Source organism: Lontra canadensis, unplaced genomic scaffold (assembly GCF_010015895.1).
Source record: "Lontra canadensis isolate GAN:19392208 unplaced genomic scaffold, GSC_riverotter_1.0 scaffold2, whole genome shotgun sequence".
Classification (NCBI taxonomy): domain Eukaryota; kingdom Metazoa; phylum Chordata; class Mammalia; order Carnivora; family Mustelidae; genus Lontra; species Lontra canadensis.
In genome coordinates, this window is record NW_022630996.1 from 62405367 (window position 1) to 62422966 (window position 17600).

Sequence of the window (17600 nt, forward strand, 5' to 3'; positions counted from 1 at the left end):
GGTGATTTTCCTAGAATACCTAAGTGATCTTTCTAAAATGGAGACATTACCACACCACTCCCCAGTTTAAAAGTCTCAATTGACTATCCAGGCCTTACAGACAAAAGCCTAAACTTGTTGCCATATTACCAGCTACCTTGCCAGCTTCACTTCCAAGTAATCTGCTATGCCCCTAGGGTCTAGCCGCATTGGGCTACTTGTTATACCTGTCCTACTGACACTCTTCTCTTACCAGTTCTCTCTGCTCTTTGCCTACTTCTATCCTCATCTTTCAAGTCTGAGGTCATACTTAACCTCCTTTCTATTACTTTCTCAGTCTCCCAAGAATAATTAGTATCTTACTTCTTTTTTTGTTTTTTTTTTTTTTAAGATTTTATTTATTTATTTGACAGAGAGAGAGAGAGCGCGCGCACACAAGCAGGGGGAACTGCAGGCAGAGGGAGAGGGAGAAGCAGGCTTCCCACTGAGCAGAGACCCAATGTAGGACTCAATCCCAGGACCCTGGGATCATGACCAGAGCTAAAGGCAGACACTTAACCGACTGAACCACGGAGGCACCCAGTATCTTACTTGTGTTAATGTTACTTACACATATACCTATTTCTGTATATGGCATCAAGTGCACTTTGTCAGTTGTGGTTTCCTGGACCCTCTACCTCACTGAGTTCTTGGGAGTATTAGAACCAATTTCATCATTTTTGTATCTCAAGACCTTGGGCATGCCTCCTTCATGAGCAGACCCTCAAACAGTTTAATTGATGAAGATGGTAAGGGAGTCTTTACTTCATCTCCTCTTATTCTCTTTCAAGCCCATTCCAATCAGGTTTTTGTCTATTCTATTCTAAAAAAACAGTTATCAAGGTTCCCAGTGGCTTCTTATGGGCAAGTCCAACAGTCAATTCTAAATACCTTTTTTATTTAAACTACTATAGCATCCTACATGGCTAATCCTAAAAAACTTTCTTCACTTAGTTTCCAGAGTACCATACCCTCCTGGTTCTTCTCCTACACCACTGGCCGCTTCTCAGATTCCTTTGCTAGTCTGTCCTTTTCTCCCTGACCTTTAAACCCTGGAGTGTCCTAGAGTTTACCCCTCAGACTTCTCTCACTCAAATTCTACTTCCTAGATGATTTCATCCCCCATTTTAAATATCCACATGCCAAGAGCTCAAAATTTACATGCTAGCCCTGACCTCTCTCTCACCTTTAGTGCATTTAACATATCTGAAAACTGAACTCAAATATGTCCCTCCTAAAAGTCTTATACATCTCCAATAATAGCACCACCATTTTCCAGAACTTAGGTGTCATTGTTGACTCCTCTCATGGTCATACCCCACTTATAATCCAGCAACAAATCTAGATGGATGGGTCTACCTTTAAAACAGATCCAGAATCTGACCATGTCTCACTATTTTTCCACTATAACTGGTACAAGCCACCTTCTCTCTCTCCTTAATTGTGATACACTATAGTGAAAATAATTCTCTTTTACCTAATTAAGGCAGATCATGTCAACTCTCCTGCTAAAGCTCTTCCAACAGCTTCCTATCTTCCTCAGAGTAAAATCCAAAGGCCTTACATGGATCTAGGCTCTGGCTATCTCTTTGATTTTATCTATCACCAGCCCTCCTACTTGCTTTGTTCTGGTTATCCTCACCTCTGTGCTGTTCCTGGAATAGGTCAGACATGGTCTCATCTCAGGGCCTTTGCATGCCCTGTTTCCTCCACCTGAGACACTTCTTTCCAAAATATTCCCTCTCTACTAGCAAACAAGTTGCACATGAGTAGGGAGTTTTGTAGGACTGCTCTCTCCCCACCAAAACTGTTTCCTCAACTCCCAGACAGGGTCTAGCATCATACATAAAGTGTTCAATAAATAGGCACTAAATAAATGTTGTTAAATAAATGAATTCTCATGCAGGTGACTCACTCCTCTATTTCTACCTTCAGGGATCTACCTCAATGTTACCTTCCCAGAGAGGCCTTGTGTGATCACCTAAACAAAATCATACCCCTTCTTCTCTTTCTATCCTTTCCTAGTTTTTTTTTTTTTTTTTTGTAATTCCTGACATAATCGGACATTAAACTGGATATTCGTTATTCCTATCTGCCTCTTCTACCAGAAGGACCACCCATGGTCTTCCATAAAGTACCATGGCACTCAATGTGTGCTTGTTGAATGAATTAATAATAAAGATAGCTATCCAACTATTGCATATCCCTTGAGTCTTTTTTTTTTTTTTAAGATTTTATTTATTTACTTGACAGAGAGATAGAGAGAACCAGAGAGCACAAGCAAGGGGAATGGCAGAGGAAGAAGCAGCAGGCTCCCCCCTGAACAGGGAGCCTGATGTAGGGCTTAATCCCAGGACCCTGAGATCATCACCTGAACAGAAGGCAGGCATTTAACCAACTGAGCCACTGAGTCACCAAGGCGCCCCATGAGTCTCATACTCTCCTCACATAGCTCCTTGCCTTCCACTTCCTTCCAATATTATACTTCCAATACCTCCTATAATACTCTGTATTTTCTCTTTGTGAATATCCATCTCACAGCAAGTCAATGGATGGTGAGGAAGAAGACTTAATGAAACCTTGAAACAAAAAACAAACAAAAACTAATAAAGGAATTAGGGGAAGAGATAACTCACTTGGGCCAGATGGCTAAGCTAGACCAAGTTGTCCAATGGAGTAGAAAGAGGAATAACAGAAAATAATTCCAGAGAGGTAGATTTGGCTGTATCACAACAAAGCACTTTCTATCAGACAGAAGTATAAGGCAGGGAAGGTTATGTGTTTCTTACTGGAAAGAGGTTCAATCAGAAGCTGACAGCTACTCAGAATGTATAGAACTGTACAGGTTAAAGGAGCACAAATAAGTTTCCTTCTATGGCTTTATAAGTAGAAACCTGGAGAATTATACTCCACAACTATATACTAGGCATCAAGCACCCCTCTTTTTTTTTTTTTTTTAAGATTTATTTATTTGAGAGAGAGCGTGAGAGAGAGAGAGAGTACACATGCACAAGCAGTGGGGAAGGGGCAGAGGGAGAGGAATAGGAAGAAGCAGACTGCCCATTCACTGAGCAGGGAGTCTGAGGTAGAACTTGATCCCAGGACCCCGGGATCATGACCTGAGCTGAAGGCAGCCGCTTAACTGACTAAACCACCCAAGTGCCCCAAACATACCCTCTTTTAAAATATTTTGTAATTATACTGACAAAAACTGACGTGAACTTTCTGCTAATATTGCACAATCTCAAACTCAAAATAGCTCCAGCATAACCATGTACACCATGAATACCACACATTGATACTAGCAGAGTTACTTCTGAATTTCATTCTTTTATGATTAGGTATCACTATATGTATACTAAAAAATAAAAATATCTTTAAAAACTGAAAAATTCCTGTGAATGTAGTAGATATTAACTAGCTAATTTAGGATAGAAGAGGGAGGTGGTGCTAAAAGGTGACAGAAGGCAAGGATCTGTGGCCTGAGAGAAATGAAGTTTATCTCTGAGTATACGGAAAGGCCACAAGCACTCACCTACTCCATCCTTACTACTCCTTACCTACCTGCCATTCCAAATGTGCTGAACTCCCTCTTTACTCACAGAGCTCTTTCACAAGAACATTCTTGCAGTGATCACTGGAATTGTTGCTCCCACTTCAAAGGGTTTGCATTTGGATACCGTTCTTTGTTCCTAGTTAACACTGGCATTTGGGGCATAAAAATTATAGTAATTATCTGCTTAAAGGCTAAAGTTCTGTGTTTATGTTTGGGGAAATAAGCTTGAAGAAAGCAAGAGAGTCACAAAAATGTCAAGCTGATTTAAATAAACGGCACGTGCTTACTGCACACTTGAATGGAAAAGCTTCTAAGCTGGATCAGTGTTTAGATTACACCAGTACAATAAGGAAAAGACATAAAACCCTTTGAAGACTTTGAGAAATAAAACCTTAACCAAAATCTTTAGTTTCACAGTGAAAGTCACAATATGTAACCTCTCCTGCCACTAATAATTTACTACTACAAAGAGAAATCGTTTTTATTGACTTTTCCGGACCCGTTTAAAATATATTTTTATTATCAATGATTTCAAGCTGGTCAAAGATCTTAAAGCCAATAATTTGGCATCACCAAGTGTATACCTAAAAATTCACAGTTCTGATACCACCATGACCTATATACCAGCTTCCCTTTCTTCCTTCCCCTAGTAGGCTCCTTTTCTTAAACTACTATTTGATGTGTCAAATTTTATTTAACTTGAATATATATGATAAAACATTTCAAGTGGCATTTTTAAGATCATAATGATTCCACGATACCTTTTACAGCTTAGAAGCAAAATTTAGAAGATATATATGGAGAAAACACAATAACCAAAAATGTGTTTATTAAACTTTTAACCAACACATAGAGGAAATACAAGAGAAAGTACAACTTTCATTTAGTGGCTCCAGATTGATTAGGCTATAAATTACTTTAACAGCCAAAGACTGTATTGAATAGCAAGAAACCAATTAATGTTCTCTGCCAATGTAGATGCAAACTAATGAAGTGAAGAAAAATTAATAATACCAGCTTACAAGAACCCGAGATCAAGGTCTAGCAAATGACAAATATATTTTCTAAAATAATAAGCCAATGCTTATCAGTATGAGTAATAATGCAACATGTAACACTGGAAACCAACAGAAAATTCGAGAAAAACTTCTGTATTGCTGTATGAGGAATAAGGACTATGGAGAGACCCTGTCAAAAAAGGTCTGCACTACTTAAAAACTGAAGAAAAGAATGACTGCTCTCATGGCCTTCTGATCCAAGGTGCAGTCTGATTTAAGAGATGGTAACCATAAGGACTTAAATAAAGAAAAGATCTCTTTAAAAGACCAGGTGCCAAAGGAAAAAAGGAGGCATATCTTTCTATCCATTTACTGGGGGAGGGGTTTTTAAAAACACATTTCTAAATCTGACTACCAGTTCTGGGAAAAACTTACCCAGTGAACACAGAACTGGTCAGACAGATGCTATAGATATATTGTTATCCCCAGATGGGCGGCAGCTGGTTTGAATAGCTAGTTTGTTTACTCAGTATGATACTTCATTAGATATCGCAGAATCCGAAGCAACAAATCCATGCGTAAAGGGTCAAATTTGGAACTGTGGTTTGACAATCACCAGTCAGTAACTACCAGAGATGCCAAAGACATCAGAGTGGATGACTTTAGGGTAAATTTTGACCTATCAATCCTTTTCACTGTATTATTATTATTTTATTATTAAGGACATCTATGGCTCCAACTGTCATGAAGCCCAGACTAAGTTAAGAGTAATGGGTTCTAGAGGTAACTATGTAACTATACCTGACTCTGGACTTTCTGATTATGATCATTCAGTCCATCAATTTCAAGGCTTTCAGCCAGAAACAAGAAAAACTTAAGCTGTGGACTGAGACCTGGAAAACAAGATGTGATGATCAAGGTTATGCTAAGTATCAAACAAGGAGAAGCAAAACAGAAACATGGATAACTTCTAACGGAGTTGAAAGCCAATCGAGTTTACAAAAACAAAGACAAAAAAAGTGGCTAGGAGCCCTGACTCTGAACACGATCAGAATTAAATGGATAGCAAAGCCAAGAAAACAAACCAGGTTAAGCCAGTAGACAAGAAAACTGAGGGATTAGAGTTTACTCCTTTGTTCAATGAACAATTTACTGAAGAAATGCAGTTTGCTGAGAGGTAAGTGCTATGAAAATATACATATACATGTACTGGTCAGAAAGATGTCCATATTATAAGGGAGGTGGATGAGATGGATAGAGGTGATTTCCTCTGTGTAGACAGTGCTCACCCAAGATATGAAAACATGCCTCTCTCATCTTACATCTCTGCTCAAAGGCCACTGGTCTCTCACTCTGCTTCATTTTCTTCTTAGCGCTTCTCACTATTTGACACTATATTACGTATTTGTCTCTCTGCCTCGATAAAATGTAAGTTCCAAGACAGGAATTACCTCTCCCGTGCACTGATAAATGGCCAGCACTACTACCACACCCCGCAAATCCTATTTCAATTAGTATTTCTTAAAAGAATGATTACATTGCTTTATTAAAACTTCAGTAGATGTACATAATAATAGACCTTATGAGAAAAAGAGGAAAATGACTGCTTGTTTGGGTAGGTGAAGAAAAATCAGAGGATCCTGGGTTTAATGTAGGTGCAGAGGAAAGTGCTGAAAAACAGCAATCTCTGACTACAGCGGCCCGTCGCAAGAAAAAACCGTGTTGTTGTAAATGCCCGTGTAGCTTAAACACTACAAAGGCTCAGCCCTGTTTTTCCGCCTAACCTATTTTCTTAGAATATACACTACATCCTGTGACACAACAGTCAGGAATCCAGAGCCCCTCCTGCATAGCCAACTACATCCAAACCTCTTCCTTGACTTTCAAGGCCATTTATAAAGTGGTCCCTAAACACTCCCTGCAACCCAACTCTTCAGTATATACCAGTGTCCCAATCACAAAGATGGCCAAACTGTGGGCCAGGCCTGCTCCCATCTCCAGGCCCTTTCTCAACTTCTGAACCTTAATTTGAATGCCAGTCTTTCTTCTTTTTCCCACTAACCCCATGCCTGTTCTTCAAACACTAGCACAAGTCTCACTTCTTCCTTTAGCCGTTCTCTGAAATACCGTTTCCACATGAACCTTCCCTCCCCTTGAACTTGTACTAGATGTATAACCAACATCAGACTCTTCCATGTACACCAGTTTCTTCTCTCCAATCAGACTGTAAGAAACCTGTGTTTACTTCCTTACAAACGCACAGTGTAATACTGAGGACTCAGGCACTCAACATACATATGGATGCACAATTTATTTATAATTGACTGGATAGCTAATTTTTATTTTCTGTAACCCAGAGGAATTAATTCTAATTGGTTACTTACCATATCAATAAGGCTTTCTTGTATTCTGTTAAGAGTTGTTCTTAGTCTACTACTACTAAGGCCCAGTCCTGTTGATTCCAGCTGAAAAAGAGAAAGAAAGGTATGCTACATCACCTTAGAGATAATCTTTCATACATTAACCGCAAATTAACCAAGGTTAAGAATCTGATGAATTAAAAAAAAAAAAAAGAATCTGATGAATTTTCACTCAGATACTTAGCCTTCAGAGGGTCTCCAAACTTTATTTAAAAGTTTCAAAACATTAAGCATACTAGTCAAACCTTAGCCCTTAAGGGAACAAGAGAACTACTTCACATTTGTATTTATAGGTCACACTAGCACCTGGCAATCTAATAAATTTATCAGGAGAGAGTTCACCAGTATTTCTCTTTCCCACAAGTTATTATTTTTAGTTCTGAAACTTATGACATCAGATGCTTAATGATAATGCACTGTGTCATATTTATGTAGAAGCATAATAAAGCAGCCTGTCTTAAATTTTCTCTTCTTTGTAAAGATTTTATTTGTTTGACACACAGAAATAATGAGAGAGAGAGAGAGAGAGCGCACAAACCGGCTACCCAGAGCAAGAAGCCCGATGCAGAACTCGATCCCAGGACCTTGGGATCATGACCTGAGCAGAGGGCAGATGCTTAAATGACTAAGCCACCCAGGTGCCCCTGTTTGAAATTTTCTAACACAAATTAGAGATAGCCCAAATCCTTATCCAAAAATTATGAAAAAACTTTATTAGGCTTAGTTAACATTTCATAGTATAGAATTCACTTTACTACATCAGAGCCAAAGCACTCATAAACATTCTCACATAAGAACATAAATGAGAAGGGACACTCGACTGTTACAAAGTGAAAAGCTGGGGTGCCTGGGTGGCACAGTGGGTTAAGCATCAGACTGTTGGTTTCAGCTGAGGTGGTGATTTCAGGTCATGAGATCCAGAGACTGACACTGGGCTCTACACTTAGTGCGGAGTCTGATTATCCCTCTCCCTGTCCATGCTCCTCTCTCTCTTATGAAATGAACACAATCTTTAAAAAAAAAAAAAAGACATGAAAACCCAGTTAGTTGGCTCCTTAGTTGGTGATGACTCAATTAATGAATACAAATTTAATTTAGAGGTAATCATAGACACATACAGGTATCTGGAAAAATGTTAAAAGTTTCTGTATGGGCCAAAAAATTTAAAACATTGTTAACAGTAAACTATAAAATATATAGTCTCACTCATTCATAGACAATTATAATATATATGGCATGCACACACATTTATTGTTCCTCATCCTTTCCTATTTGAATTACTTACACAACATGTGACAGAAAGCCTCAAGCTAAAATAGCTGTGTGATGGCCTGGTATAGTAAAACGTGAACTCATGTCATATGGTCGTTTTAAATACATTTTACTTTCATTAGGTTTTATAAACTTTATTACTTCACTTCCCCTCTTTTTTTCACTAGGATCTTATTTTTGTACAGTTAAATGCAGCCATTGCAAGTATATAGTTTAAGCGTCTCTCTTTTTTTTTTTTTTTTAAGATTTTATTTATTTATTTGACAGATAGAGATCACAAGTAGGCAGAGAGGCGGGCAGAGAGAGAGAGGAGGAGGCAGGTTCCCTGCTAAGCAGAGAGCCCGATGTGGGCCTTGATCCCAGGACACTGGGACCATGAGCTTAGCCGAAGGCAGAGGCTTTAACCCACTGAGCCACCCAGGCGCCCCTGCAAGTATATAGTTTGATGAATTTTGCTAACTCTAGATTCCGATGACCAGTACAATCATGATGTAGAATTCCCTTACCTTTAAAAATGTCCTTGTGCCCTTTGCACTGATTCTCTCCCCCCACCCTTAATCCCTGATCTTTCTGTCATTGTAGTTTTGTCTTTTCTAAAATTTCATATAAATGGATTCATACTTGTGTATTCTTTTGTGTTTGACTTCTTTCTTGTATTTAACATGCTTTTCAGATTCATCCATGTTGTAAGCCTATTAGTAATTCATGCTCTTTTATTGCTTAGTAGTATTTTATAACAGGGATATATCACAGTATCTTATTCGTCAGTTGATGAACATTTGGGTTCCAGTTTTGGGCTATCAATAATGTCATTAATTATATGAACATTAATATATATATGTGTAAATATCCTTGAGAAAACACATCTTCTGTTCTTTTGGGTAAATACCTAGAAGTAGAATTTCTGGTTCATACAACAGACATAGTTTTAAATTTATAAGGTACTGCCATACTATTTTCTAGTGGCTGTACCAATTTGCATTTCCACAAGCAATGTAAGTAAATTCTAGTTATTCCATTTATGGACTGAATGTTTGTTGTCCTCTCAAAATTCATATGTTGAAGGCCTAATCTCCAATGAGATGCTACCTGGAGATGGGGCCTTTAGGAGGTAACCAGGTTTAGATGAGGTCATGAGAGTGGGGTCCCCATAATAGGTTTGGTGCCCTTTGAAGGAGAGACATAGCACCTAATTTACACTTCTTTTTCTAGTTTATTAAGGTGGAAGCTTATCATTAACTTGAGATTTTCTTCTTTTTTACTACAGGCATTTGAAGTTTGATACTTCCCTTTCAGTGCTAATTTAGCTGCATTCCACAACCCGATATATTCTGTTTTCATTATTATTCACTTTAAAATATTTTCCAATTTCTCTTATGACTTTTTTTTAAGATTTTATTTATTTATTTGAAAGAGAGAGATCACAAGTAGGCAGAGAGGCAGGCAGAGAGTGAGGGCGGGCGGGGGGGGTAGCAAGCTCCCTGCTGAGCAGAGAGCCCGATGCGAGGCTCGATCCCAGGACCCTGAGACCGTGACCTGAGCTGAAGGCAGAGGCTTAACCCACTGAGCCACCCAGGTGCCCCTTATGATTTCTTCTTTAAATCAATCCTTATTTAAGTGTGTTAATTTCCAAACATTTAGATTTTTCCTAGTTATCTTAATGGTTTCTAATTCAATTACATTATCATCAGAGAATATATTCTACATGATTTTGAATTCATTAGAACATACTTAATGGCCCACAGAATATGGTCTATCCTGATGAGCATATCATGTGCACTTGAAAAGAATATATATTCTGCCACTGTTGTGTGTGGTGTCCAAAAAACATCAATTAACTGAAGATGGTTGAAACTGTTGTTCAAATCTTCTATGTACTTGCTGATTTTCTATATACTTGTTCTATTAGTTACTGTGTAGTTTTTAAATCTCCAGCTATAGTGGATTTTTTTGTTGTTTTCTCTTGAATTCTGTCAATTACTGTCTTATGTATTTTGAAGCTATGTTAAGTAGCCACACACATATTTATGCTTGCTATTCCTTCCAGCTGAACTGACCCTTAATTATGAATCCCTCTATCTCTCTTAACACATTATACTTTCAAATCTATTTTATCTGATATTAACATAGTTAATGCAACTTTTTAAAAAAGATTTTATTTATTTGAGAGGGAGAGGGAAGAAGGGAGAGGAAACGAGAGAGCTAGCGAGTGCTCACATGAGCAGGAGGAGGGGCAGAAGGAAAGGAAAGGGAACCTGATGTTGGGAAGGTGGGGCTCCATTCCAGGACCCTGGGATCATGACCTGAGCCAAAGGCAGACTCTTAACCAACTGAGCCACTCAGCTGCCCAAACTACTGTAGTTTTCTTAAGAAAGCAAACACTTACTGTTTGCATGGCGTAACTTTTCAATGAATTTGCTTTCAACCTAGGTGTGTTTTTGTTATATTTAAAATGTTTCTTTTGGGTGCCTGTGTGGCTCAGTCATTAGGCATCTGCCTTGGGCTCAGTTCCTGATCCTAGGGTCCTGGGATTGAGCCCCACATCCGGCTCCCTGCTTCTCCCTCTCCCACTCTTCCTGCTTGTGTTCCCTCTCTCACTGCCATTCTCTCTCTGTCAAATAAATAAATAAACCTTTACCAAAAAAAATTTTTTTAAAGATTTATTTTTTTTATTTGTTTTAATCATTCTGACAATCTCTGCCTTCTAATTTGAGTGCTTAGTCCATTAACATTAAATCTGATTACTGGTTGGATTTAAAGCTACCATCATTACAGGTTATCTCTTTTTTGTTCCTTGGTTCCTCTTTTCTTGCCTTTTCTGATTATATGAATATTATTTTTTAGAATTCTAATATAATCTTCCTATTGGCAAAAGAGCTAAGTCTTCAATATTATTTTTCATTGTCCAAAGAATTACAATATACATTCTTGATATTTCACAATCCATTTGCTGTTAAAAATGTTCCGTTTAACCTAATATATAGAAATCTTGTCATCTTATAGGTGCATATCTTCCTATAGTTGTTATATGAAATACATTGACATATATTATGAACTCCAGAAAATAATGTTATGATTTCATTTTTAAGCAGCAATATAGTTTACAAAGAAGTTAGAAAAAGAAAAAAATAATCTTTTGTATTTTCCCAACTAGTTTCCATTACCATGCTCTTCACTCTTTCTTGAAGATCCAAGTTTTCTGGTATCACTTTCTTCAGCCTAAAAAAAATTCCTTCAGCATTTAAGTATTACATGTCTGTTGGTGACAAGTTCTCTTAGGTTTTTTTTCTTTTTATCTAAAAGTATCTTAATTTCACCTTCATTCTTTTTTTTTTTTTTTTAAGATTTTATACATTTATTTGAGAGAGAGAGATCATGTGAGGGAGTACAAGCACCTCCCCAGCTCAGCAGGGAGCCTAACATGGGGCTCCATCCCAGGATCCTGGGATTATGACTCAAGTCAAGGGCAGATGATTAACTGACTGAGCCACCCAGGGGCCCCTCACCTTCATTCTTGATTGGTGTTTTGCTAGATACAAATTCTGGATTAACACTGTTTTCTTCTCTGTCAGTACCTTAAAGGTATTAACTCTCTCCTAGCCTCTACAGTTTTCCATGAGGAGTCAGCTGAATCAGATCATTGGTCCTTCTATGTAATAAGTCTGTTGTAGTTTTCCAGGCACAGTTTCACTATGAGGTATCATGCTGTATGTTCCTTTGTGCTTACTCTGCTTGCTACTCATTTACTACCTTGTAACTGCAAATTTTTGGCCAGTGTTTTTTCAAGTATTTTTTTTCTACCTTATTCTCTTTCTTCTCCATCTGGCATTCCAATTATATGTATATTTGATCATTTGCTATAACTTAACATAGTCCTAAGGCTTTGATCATTTTGTTTTCCAATCTTTTTTCTCTATGTTCTTCATTTTGAATAATTTGTATTAGTTTGTCTTCAAGTTCACATATTCTTTCCTCTGCCATGTCTATTTGTTTGTAAAGTACACTCAATAAATTTTTTTAAATTGCTGAAATTCTATTTTGCAGTTCTAGGATTCCCCTTTGGTGTTTTTTTGTTTGTTTTTATGAAAGTGCTTTCAAGCAGAGAAAATAGCACTTTCAAACTATTTTTTTTAAGATTTTATTTTTTTATTTGACAGACAGAGATCACAAGTAGGCAGAGAAGGGGGAGGGAAGCAGGCTCCCCACTGAGCAGAGAGCCCAATGCGGGGCTCGATCCCAGGACCCTAGGATCATGACTGGAGCTGAAGGCAGAGGCTTTAACCCACTGAGCCACCCAGGTGTCCCCACTTTGGTTTTTTATTAATGTTTCTATTAGATCTTCCTATTTTTCTACTGAGATGTTCATACATTTAAAACCTCTTCTATCTTACTTTATTTGAGATGGTTCTGATAGTCCATTTAAAATTCTTTTCCCTTAGTTCCAACATCTTGGAGTCAAACTAAATTGATTTTCTTTTTACTTAAGGATGTACTCCACTTTTTTTGGACTTATGTATGTTGGGTAAAGTTAGACTGCATTACCAATTTAATTCTGGAGATCTGGGATTTTGTTTTTTCTCCACTGAGCACTGTTTCTTTTGTTTTCACTATGTAATTTTCTTGGCTGGGCTTGCACTACAAACTGTCTCTTATGCAACAGCTTCATTCTCTGTTCAGATGTTTTTTTCTTTGGCTCCAGTCAATCTGTTTCATATAAAGAGGTTATGAGTTAATCAAATACGGGGGTAAAAGATTTTGGGGAACCCCTACCTGCCTCTTTTCTTCTGCACTTTTCCCTACTCTTTTCAGTGTTCTCAGTTTCCTGGGATGGAGCCCCACATTGGGCTCCATGCTCGGCAGGGCATCTGCTGAGATTCTCTCTCTCCCTCTCCCTGTGTCCCAACCTCCACTTGAGCTCTCTCTCTAAAATAAATAAATCTTTAAAAAAATTAAGCAAAGCAAAATATGGGTAGAAAAATGGAGTGGTTCTTTTTATAAATTTGTAAAACCCCTTTTTATAGAGATTCAGTCTTTGTTGTGCTTTAAATAGTGTTTCCTTCAGTTTTGCAGAATCAAAAATAGGGTCTGAATTATAAATTGTTCTACCTGAAGATGCACATATTTCCAATATTCACATGGTAGATAAAAGCTAGTTTACTAAGCATATTCTAACAATAAGAAAAGTCTTTCTTAAAAAGTACAAGAGGTAGAGTGAGTGCTCTAGTTATCCATACATCCTCGCTCATAGGCACCTTTTATCAGTTCAGACAAAACAAAAATGTTTCTAACATGATGTATGTGTAGACACCTAGGTTAAGGACAGAAATACTTATACCTGGCAGCTAATTATTTCAATACAGTGAAATAGCTGTTACTGAGTCTTATAAGACTGAAAATGCTTTTAATACAAAACATGAGGTTAATGTGTCCTTTAAAACATGACATATTTTGTTTTCAATAAAATATGTAACCTTTTTTACAATAAGCACCTAAATATACTTTGCTAACTTTCTCAGGTCCTAGTGAACTCCACTGTACACAATTCTGTGCCAGTATATAATCAGCTAGAAAGTCATGTCCAAAAGAATTAGTTCCCAAAAGCTTCCAAAGGACCCTATTTTAATACATCTTATCAACAATGTGGTCCATAAGTGTAGTATCCAATATGACAATCAGCAGCCACATGTGGCCATTTATATCTAGAGATAAATTAACTAAAATTAAATACAATTAAAAAGTCTGTCACAGGGGCACCTGGGTGGCTCAGTGGGTTAAGCCTCTGCCTTCAGTTCAGGTCATGATCTCAGGATCCTAGGATCAAGTCCTGCATCAGGCTCTCTGCTCCACAGGGAGCCTGCTTCCTCCTCTCTCTCTCTCTCTCTGTTTGCCTCTCTGCCCAACTGTGATCTCTCTCTGTCAAATAAATAAAATCTTAAAAAAAAAAAAAAAAAGTCTGTCACACTAATCACATTACAAAAGCCACATGTGGCCAGCGGCTACCCTAATAGCAGAAATTCTGAGCATTTCCGTGACTGCAAAACTTCTCTTGGACAATGCTGGTATGGAGGCTCAGCTCAGGAGAGAGAGAAAGGCTCATCTAGAAGAATTCAAGATTCTGACAATTAGCTAAATTCTAGAATGTCTTTCTTCTCTAATATTTATTTACTGAGTTTCCAAATTCAGAGCAAGGAATTAGTACCCATTTTATAGTAACCTAAATTCTGCAGCAACACTCTTACTCTGATTTTATTAGCATTCTTTCTAAGGAATATTATAGAGAATTAAGAACAGGAAGTTGAGATCCCATTATTAAAAGATCGTATCTTTGGAGCACCTAGGTGGCTCAGTCAGTTAGGCATCTGACTCTTGGTTTTGGCTCGGGTCATAGGGTTGAGCCCTATGTTGGGCTCCAGGCTTCAGCACAGAATCTACTTGTTCCTGCCCCTCCTGTACTCACACACTCTTAAATAAATAAATAAATAAATAAATAAAATCTATTAAAAAAATTTTAAAAATCATGCCTTTGATATAGTTGTAATCACAGCAAGGATACAAACATTTATATAATAAATGTAATTACCATTAAAATTCATGTTTTTAAAAAGATACAAAATATATATGTGAAAAATCAGCATTATGATATAGTCATAGGACCCAACAATATCCTTTTACACAGAAATCTATAAAATATCTAGGTGAGCCACATAATAATTACCAAATATCGGATAAGTTACCTGCCTAATATTGTGTTGTTCTCTTTAGGAGTAGGAAAGATAAAATCAATAAGAGCTTCAGAAACACAAAAAGGTGGTACAGGAAGCAATTCTGTAGCAGACAGAAGGTTCAGTTCAAAGGTTTTCAATTATTTTAATAAATATTTGCCATAATCTTCTGATGTAGTAGTGTCTGCTAAGGTTTATAAGTCAGTATTTAAAATGTCTCATTTACTGTGCAGTAATTACACACTGGACCAGATTTAAACAAAGCAACCCACACATTTTTCATTGCCAAAATACGTTAAGGTTAAAAACAGATGCTGCACTTTTTCTGCCAAAACTCTGAATAACATAAAATATGTTTATCATTTTGAAGCAAAATTAATATATAAATAAGGTAATTAGGTAGACAAAAAGGTGATAGCAATAATTTTGTTAGATTTCTGATGGATAATTTTCAAAATAATATTATTTGTGTATTTTATATGAAGAGAATGAAAACCTTTATATTTTAAAAATAAATAAATTTTATAAGAAACAGACTTTCCCTCCAAAGGTGACTTACTGAATCATTCCGACCAAAAAAGGTATATATTGCATACAAGTAATAATCAAATAGCTGAGACATGAAATGGATAACATCAAAGGCAATTGGCTTAAGAATGTTCATCATCTGCATATATTTACCTGAAAAGAAAAAAAAATCAAATTTAGAAAAAAATTAAAAACTATTAGTCTATTATTATAAAGAGACAATTTAAAAAACCACTTTACCAATACATATATTTTTAATGAACTATTACATTCCTCAGTTCCTAGCCATGTTTCAAGTAGTCAGTAATCATTAGTGGCCAGTGGCTACAATATTGGACAGCACAGATACAGAACAGGTTCATCATCTTGGAAAGAACTGCAGGATAGCACTGATCTATATACTACTTATAAAAATGTTTTTATATCATATTTTACTGTTTGTCAAATATTCATGCAATCTATGCTCCTCTACAAATGACACTGCCCAAACACATAACACAGTTCCACGTTCTTGGAGATTCCATTTAAAATAATTTTCTCAAAAATGTTTAGGTATAATAAAACAAAAGACAATGTACTTGAGATAAAGCATTTTTCCCCATAAGCTTATATACACACAGCAAAAGTAAAAAAGCAAGAAAAAGAATACATGGAAGGCACTTCCTATTCCCCTGAATCCTAGCCCTGTGAAATCTTGTGTCAGAGGTCAAGGACATTTTTTTTTTTTTAAAGATTTTATTTATTTACTTGACAGAGATCACAAGTAAGCAGAGAGGCAGACAGAGAGAGGGGGAAGCAGGCTCCCCGCTGAGCAGAGAGCCCCGATGCGGGACTCCATCCCAGGACCCTGAGACCATGACCCGGGCCGAAGGCAGAGGCTTTAACCCACTGAGCCACCCAGGTGCCCCAAAGACATTTCTTTATCATTACAGCATTCAAGAGCTCAATACTCTCAAAGTGCCAAGAAAATGTCCTCCTCAGTCCCTTCTTTGGGAGATGCTAATATTATAATCTCTTTTCTGTAAACATATGATACAGTTAGGGAAAAGAAATTTAAAAACCAAAATTTCTGCATTTATAAATTTGTTAATGTATTTGAAGGGTACATGGGAGATGGGCTGAATCAAATAACAAATAATAACAAGTCCCTAATTGTGTTTCTCTTTTATGGGAAATAACAGGGAAAGGAGCACATCCATAAAAAAATGCTCTTCTGCAGAAGATGTTAAAACAGGCCATTTGCCTAATTTCCAAATGAGCAAATAATTCAGGTGCTCGTTCTACTTAATGTAACTTATAAATTTTAAATTGGTACTACTGAAGACACCATGACTCAAGAGAAACACATTAACTGCAGTAGAAAAAAATGACAAATTTACTCTAATGGAAATGTCTACTAGCAAAACCATTTCTTTATTATTTAAGAACTCCATACAGCTGTCTTAATTTACATGAGCTATGATTCTAAATAATACTCAGATAGTCAGGAAGACACATATACATACCAAAAAGTAGAAACCATTCAACTCAGATTCTATTCTTACTCTTATTTACAAGTCTATTGTTTCAGAATCATCTTTTATTTCACACATTTTTTAAAAATCGCTAATGAAAAGTATTTGAAAATTATGCTCCTAGAACATTCTGGTTCACTAGCAGATATTTTATCAACCACAAACATACAGTTTTTAAACTGCAACTATGTACACATAAAATAATGTGACACTGTGGGAAAAAAAAATACTATGTTACATTATTTTAAGCTGTAAAAGAAAAAAGAGAGAGATAATAAGTAAAATGAGGTAGAATGCAAATATCTGTGTTGATAAATATCCAGAACACAAGGCTTCTCTCCATTACTAATAATAAGATAAGCCATTGTTCATATAATTAATCTTAAAGAATATATAAATGAATTATTAACAGATAAAAGCTATTTTAAATGTTGCATTCAAAAGAAAAAAAACTAGATTAAAAACCCACTACTCTAAAAAAATTTTAAACATATTTATATTCATTTATTCATTTAATATTCAACAAAGACTCTCTGGAGTCTTACTATGTCCTTGGCTTTTGTTAAGACACA

General features: G+C 36.6%; 1 protein-coding gene across 2 annotated transcripts in view; it reads right to left on the minus strand.

Annotated features, from left to right (window-relative positions):
• The window catches only part of VPS50 (VPS50 subunit of EARP/GARPII complex), a 133179-nt gene that overhangs the window by 12755 nt on the left and 102824 nt on the right, over positions 1-17600 (minus strand). For both annotated transcript variants that reach the window (XM_032875058.1, XM_032875050.1), the window contains 2 exons: positions 15546-15667; positions 6957-7037 (listed from right to left, as the gene is read on the minus strand). In XM_032875058.1, the coding sequence (XP_032730949.1) occupies positions 6957-7037; positions 15546-15667 (203 nt within the window). The remainder of the gene's footprint in view (positions 1-6956; positions 7038-15545; positions 15668-17600) is intronic.